This window comes from Hyalella azteca, unplaced genomic scaffold (assembly GCF_000764305.2).
Source record: "Hyalella azteca isolate HAZT.00-mixed unplaced genomic scaffold, Hazt_2.0.2 contig16588, whole genome shotgun sequence".
NCBI classification, from domain to species: domain Eukaryota; kingdom Metazoa; phylum Arthropoda; class Malacostraca; order Amphipoda; family Hyalellidae; genus Hyalella; species Hyalella azteca.
The window spans coordinates 294,989-302,079 of NW_025946404.1; the positions used below are offsets into that span (position 1 = coordinate 294,989).

General features: G+C 46.0%; 1 protein-coding gene across 1 annotated transcript in view; it reads right to left on the reverse strand.

Annotated features, from left to right (window-relative positions):
• Positions 1-268: 268 nt before the first annotated feature.
• The window catches only part of LOC108669069, a 10,454-nt gene continuing 3,631 nt past the window's right edge, over positions 269-7,091 (reverse strand). Inside the window, exons 2-5 of the mRNA XM_018156353.2 lie at positions 2,436-2,652; positions 1,365-1,404; positions 1,037-1,129; positions 269-436 (exon numbers count right to left, since the gene is read on the reverse strand). Coding sequence (XP_018011842.1) covers positions 269-436; positions 1,037-1,129; positions 1,365-1,404; positions 2,436-2,652 — 518 coding nt within the window. The remainder of the gene's footprint in view (positions 437-1,036; positions 1,130-1,364; positions 1,405-2,435; positions 2,653-7,091) is intronic.

Genomic DNA, 7,091 nt, shown 5'->3' on the forward strand with positions numbered 1-7,091 from the left:
GTTAGATGTCATGCCCAGCTGTGGGGGACGTTAGAGGTCATGCCCAGCTGTGGGGGACGTTATAGGTCATGCCCAGCTGTGGGGGACGTTAGAGGTCATGCCCAGCTGTGGGAGACGTTAGAGGTCATGCCCAGCTGTGGGGGACGTTAGAGGTCATGCCCAGCTGTGGAGGCACGTTAGAGGTCATGTCCAGCTGTAGGGGGGCGTTAGAGGTCATGCCCAGCTGTAAAGGGGACGTTAGAGGTCATGCCCAGCAGTAAAAGGGACGTTAGAGGCCATGCCCAGCTCTAAAGAGGACGTTAGAAGTCATGCCCAGCTGTGGGGGCACGTTAGAGGTCATGCCCAGCTGTAGAGGCACGTTAGATGTCATGCCCAGCTGTGGGGGCACGTTAGAGGTCATGCCCAGCTGTAGAGGCACGTTGGATGTCATGCCCAGCTGTGGGAGGGACGTTAGAGGTCATGCCCAGCTGTGGGGGACGTTAGAGGTCATGCCCAGCTGTGGGGAGACGTTAGGGGTCATGTCCGGCTGTGGGGGACGTTAGAGGTCATGCCCAGCTGTGGGAGGACGTTAGAGGTCATGCCCAGCTGTGGGAGGACGTTAGAGGTCATGCCCAGCTCTGGGAGGACATTAAAGGTCATGCCAAACTGTGGGAGCACGTAAAAAGTCATGCCCAGCTGTGGGGGACGTTAGAGGTCATGCCAGCTGTAGTGGCACGTTAGAGGTCATGCCCAGCTGTGGGGGACGTTAGAGGTCATGCCCAGCTGTGGAGGACGTTAGAGGTCATGCCCAGCTGTGAGGGGACGTTAGAGGACATGCCCAGCTGTAAAGGGGACGTTAGAGGTCACGCCCAGCTGTGGGGTACGTTAGAGGTCATGCCCAGCTGTGGGGGACGTTAGAAGTCGTGCCCAGCATTAGGGGACGTTATAGGTCATGCCCAGCTGTGGGGGGACGTTAGAGGTCATGCCAGCTGTAAAGGGGACGTTAGAGGTCATGCCCAGCTGTAGAGGGGACGTTAGATGACGTTAGAGGTCATGCCCAGCTGTGAGGGACGTTAGAGGTCATGCCCAGCTGTGGAGGCACGTTAGAGGTCATGCCCAGCTGTAGGGGGGCGTTAGAGGTCATGCCCAGCTGTAAAGGGGACGTTAGAGGTCATGCCCAGCTGTAAAGAGGACGTTAGAGGTCATGCCCAGACGTGATAAGATGGCGTAGGTTTCTCTCACTGTACAATACAATTTCTACAAAACTTATGTACTACTGCATTAGATTACTGGTAATTAGATTGCGATTAAATGAGCTAATATTGGTACAAATTCCACTTTACATTTCTTATGGTTTCCTGCCTGTATTGTGTGCCAAGCCCTACTTCACCAACACAAATAATCTCCCGAATCCGAATGTTATTTCTACGCGACAAATGGGAGGTATCGATAACTTCACTTATTATAATGTTATTCGTGCCTGACTCATTCAGCCATTAATAATCACGCTGGCTTCTAATGCCATTCCTACCCGACACATGGGATCACTGGTCACTTCATTTAACACTAAAGCGACTATACCCTAAATCACGGAATTATTGTTCACTGCTCTCATACGTGACACTATTCCTACCTGAAACATACGTTTTCCTGAACCCGCTTTTCTAATAATATTCCCGTGTGAACAGCGGAAATGGGGTATTAATATAAAAATAGGTAAGGGTTCTTAACTCCATCAGCCGATCACTGGCGGCTTTTCAAACTAAGCTAGCATATTATGCTAGCTCAAAGGGGAACCTAGAGAAACTTATTTTCCAGCACTTATTTCAATGGTTCCCCGTGGAAATAATTGCTAGAAAAAAGGTTTCCACTAGGATTAACTGCTACAAAATTGGTTCCCTGTGATAATATTCTAGGGGAACTTATTTTCTAGCAGTTATTTCTACGGGGGATGCATGTATTTCCACTGGGTGATAAAAAATCACAGACGAATAATTGGCCGCCAAGTGTACAGTACACCGTCCTTCACGTACACGTAGGAGGCTACATGTACATAGGTTGAAAAGTTTATTTAGGCCGCTACGTGTAGCTATAGGTCGCTACATGTACTTCGGCCGCCACGTGTACTTATCGTGTACTTAGGACGCCACGTGTAATTATGACGCCACGTGTATTTTGGACGCTGACTGTACTGAGGTCGCTACGTGTACCTAGGACGTTACATATACTTAAACCGCTACATGTACGTAGATCCTTACCTTCAGTATTACTCTCCATGTACTTGGGCCGCTACAAGTACCTAGATCGTTACATTCACTTAGGACTCTCTATGTACGTATATTTATGCCGGTACATGTATCTACATCATTACGTTTACTTAGAACGCTACATGCACCAAAGCCCGCTACATGTACATAATTAAATTTTGATGTTACATCCCCATATCGATCACTCACTCTCTGGTGTCGTTATTGATGTCCATAATAACATATGGCGTATGGTTGGTTTGGATGAGCATCCGCACAGGGTTGGTGACATCGTGGAAGCCGCGGATGTTGACATGAACTTCCAGACGACACTTGTCGCCGCTCTCCAGGAAATACGGCGATCGTATCTGCGCCATGGTGTTGGAGTAATTCGTTCTGGGGTACAGACCCATGAACAGGAACTGGCCTGCACAGAACAACAACATACTCGTATAATAATAATAATAATCATAATAATTAATTATAATAATATATAATAATATTAATAATTAATAATAATAATAATCATCATAATAGCTGGACGATATTATTTTAATTATTGATGAGGCATGTTGATGTAACTATAGCAATAAATTCTTATTTAGTCTATGGGTAATTTAGGTTTTGTAATTTTTGACGAGGATTGAAGAGTTGATGAAAATGTGATCAAGAGTGGTAGAAAAAAATAAGCGCGAGGGCATGAGGCGCAATGGGCGAGGACATGAGGCATAATGGGCGAGGACATGAGGCGCAATGGACGAGGGCATGAGGCACAATGTGTTATTTTGAGGTATGAACTCTCACTATGAGTATGTATGATTTTATGATTATATTTTCACAAAACTGATTGAATAGCCAGCTGTTAGAAAAAATAGCGTTATTAATACTAATTATACGTCAATACTAAATAATTTTATATCAAAATTAAAAGCTAGTATCAGAGTTGGGTAGCAGTTTGACACGTGTATGAATAATATTAAATAATTGAAAGCTGGCAGCAAAGTCCGTAGAGTTCACGTCACATAGAATTTGCAATGAAACATTGGTTCTAATTTCCGTTGACTGAATAGCGGACGGAAATGAGTTCCTTGAACGTGATTTTCTACACGGAACATTCTATTGTACACACCTCCTTAGACAGGGTCATGGTTGATGGTAAAAACTAATTTATTTTGGATAATTTTTAAACTTCACGGACGAATTAAAGTCAAGTGTTTCTTTGAAGTTTTGACCATGAATAAATATATGGGGCGTACGAGGGCGTTCATATATTGTCGGGGTATTGTCTTATTCGAGAATTTTATTTTTTGGACTAATCACTAGGCCTTGAAAATTGTAATTGACGAAAATTAAAATTTTTCGCAATTAGAGTTACAGTTATAAGTAAAATAAAGATTGAAAAGAGGGATTCCTTGATTAACTTTACTTTAGGTTCTTTGAACATCGTTGTTCTCAGACCTCGAGATAGACCAGCACCAAGACAGAGACAGACCATTGCCAATGCTCAATAGGTTTGCAGAATCCTCAATTTGTTCCTGAATTTCAGGATTTTGCATCCTTAAATGGGAATTACCCAGAAAAATGGCCTCTTAGTATCGTCCAGTAAAAAAAGTTAAGCAAAATATCTCAGCGACCTTTGATGAGAACTGAACAGATCTTCACGAAAAAAATTTGGAAATATAAACGGGGCTAAACGTTTGCAAAAGAGAAATTACTGGTCCAGTACCCCCGGGGGTACCACAGCTCCAGTACCAGCCACAGGTCCCCTCCCCCGAGGGTACCACAGCTCCAGTACCAGCCACAGGTCCCCTCCCCCGAGGGTACCACAGCTCCAGTACCAACAACAGGTCCAGGATACCACAGGCACAGGATACCACAGCTCATATCCTAGTCACGACAGGTTATCACAATCCTGCATCACATTCATTATCCCGGTGCTGAATTCTATTCATGAACTGCTGTACGCACGATGCCAGCTGCGCTGCTGCAGTTGGCACGCGTCAGCAGCTGGTGGCAGGAGCCAACTTTAATGCGTTCCTGCGTCAGCATCTTGACGTCAGCGGCGACGGTTAGACGTGGCAGCGTTGACGGGATGGCGGCTACGGTGGCAACGGCATCAGCCTGACTTCAGTGGGGCTAGCAAGACATCAGTCATGGCAAGACATCAGCAGCTTTATTGTGACGTCAATGACCCTTGTATGACGTCAGCAGCCCTAGCGTGACGTCAGTGACCCTAGCGTGACGTCAGCGGCTCTAGCGTGACGTCAGCGGCCCTAGCAAGACATCAGCAGCTTTATTGTGACGTCAGTGACCCTAGTATGACGTCAGCGGCCCTAGAGTGACGTCAGCGGCCCCAACGTGACGTCAGCGGCCCCAGCGTGACGTCAGCGGCCCTAGCATGACGTCAGCGGCCCCAGCGTATCGCCAGCGACCCTAGCGTGACGTCAGCGGCCCTAGCGTGACGTCAGCGATCCCTGTATGACGTCAGCGGCCCTAGCGTGACGTCAGTGGCCCTAGCGTGACGTCAGCGATCCCTGTATGACGTCAATGACCCTAGCGTGACGTCAGCGGCCCTAGCGTGACGTAATCGGCCCTAGCGTGACGTCAGCGGCCCTCGCGTATCGCCAGCGGCCCTAGCGTGACGTCAGCGGCCCTAGCGTGACGTCAGCGGCCCTTGTATGACGTCAGCGGCCCTAGCGTGACGTCAGCGGCCCTAGNTTCGTGGACACGAACTGCGTGACTTGGTGGACAGGGAGCGTTCGTGGACACGAACTGCGTGACTTGGTGGACAGGAAGCGTTCGTGGACACGAACTGCGTGACTTGGTGGACAGGGAGCGTTCGTGGACACGAACTGCGTGACTTGGTGGACAGGGAGCGTTCGTGGACACGAACTGCGTGACTTGGTGGACAGGGAGCGTTCGTGAACACGAACGTCGTACTGAAGGCATGAGTGTACTCACTGGAACGTGAGTCAACATCCGAGTGATTAAATGTATAAAATATGGCTATCATTATTTGATCATTCAAATCATCATCAGTCATTATTTGACTAATAATTGCAAATGATAGCACAGACCTCTAGCGCACACAGAGACACCGGATGCTGTGTGAATCAAGTTCGCGCGCCTGTTCTGCGTGTTCTATTATTTTTTTTTGTGAGCCTGAATTCTTGTGATTCCAGCGAAAATTTTTTGTAAGAGGAAGGATATAAATATATATATTTTATATTTGTATCCCATTATTAATTTATTATTTACATTATTAATTATTATTATTTATATTATTATTAATATTATATTATATATTTGATATATTCTTGACCGAATGATATAAACTTATAAACAACAAAAATTATTCGCGTATGTCAGTGTATCGTCGAAGTTAATTACGCATGCGTGCTTCGTCGCTGAGCTGCATATACTGCATACACGCTATGACGAGGCTGAGAGTTTATCATCAATCATTGCAATCTTGCTTATATTTTGATAAGCAAGATAATCGTGCTCGTGGTCGTGCAATCGAAAACTATTTTCCCGTGACAGCTAATGTCAGAGAAATACCTCAAACGAAAATTCCGCAATTTTTCAATACCAAGGTGGCGATTGAGCATTTACTTAGTAGTATAATCTTCTTAAGCATTTGATACCAATTTAATCTTCTTCACAACTCGCACAATATTAATATCATAAGATATCGCTGACTTGATGGCTATATTCCTTTACACGTAAGAATATTCGTACGTGTAAAGGAATAACGATTATTTCAGCACAGATGCTCGCAAGAAACGTCATAAGAAGCAGCACAGATTGTCACAGCCGTCAGGGTTTGAATGAGGTCCAATCAGACTGACTTCCACACATGTGTGACGAGTGTATGTGCTGTGTGGATGCCTACACATGTGTGACGAGTGTATATGCTGTGTGGCTGCCTACACATGTGTGACGAGTGTATATGTTGTGTGGCTACCTACACATGTGTGATGTGAGTTGCTATGAGGTACACATGTGTGTGCCCAAGCATAGTCTGATTAGGACATGAATATAACACGTATTATTTGCAGTTCGCAGCACATTTGATTCGTTTGGTGCATTTATCACTTCATAAAGGTGCCTATACTATTACTGGCATATACGATCATTGTCATATACAATTACTGGCCAATACAATTGCTTACATAAGATTAGTTGCACATGAAATTGCTGACAAAAATTTGACAGCTAAAACACGATATCTTGCACGAACGATTGTTGAAAACAACTATTACTAACATTTAAGATTGCTGACACATTCAATTGCTGACTCGTACGACTGCTTTTCCATTTGAAGGCCAGCTCTTACGATTGCCAGCACTGCACTGGAGAGACGTGCAGTGCCGGCAATACGCAGTGCAACAACAACAGCAGCAGCAACAACAGCAGCAACAATAACGACAGCAACAGCAGCAGCAACAACAACAGCAGCAGCAACAACAACGAAAGCAACAGCAGCAACAACAACAGCAGCAGCAACAACAGCAGCAGTAAACAGCAGCAGCAACAATAACGACAGCAACAGCAGCAACAACAACAGCAGCAGCAACAACAACGACAGCAACAGCAGCAGCAACAACAACAACAGCAGCAGCAACAACAGCAGCAGTAAACAGCAGCAGTAAACCTGTCTCTTATACACATCTAGATGTGTATAAGAGACAGGTGTTGTCCGCAGGGACGCGCCCGTGCCAAGCCTTCATTAGCGCCGCCGACGAATGAATGTTCTGCGCCGACGCAAACTTTGTTGTGTCGACCGCACGCTTAGCTGGTCTTGGCCAGCGCTGACACTTGGGCTGAACTGCGTGCGCTAAAGTGCGTGCGCTGAACTGGGAC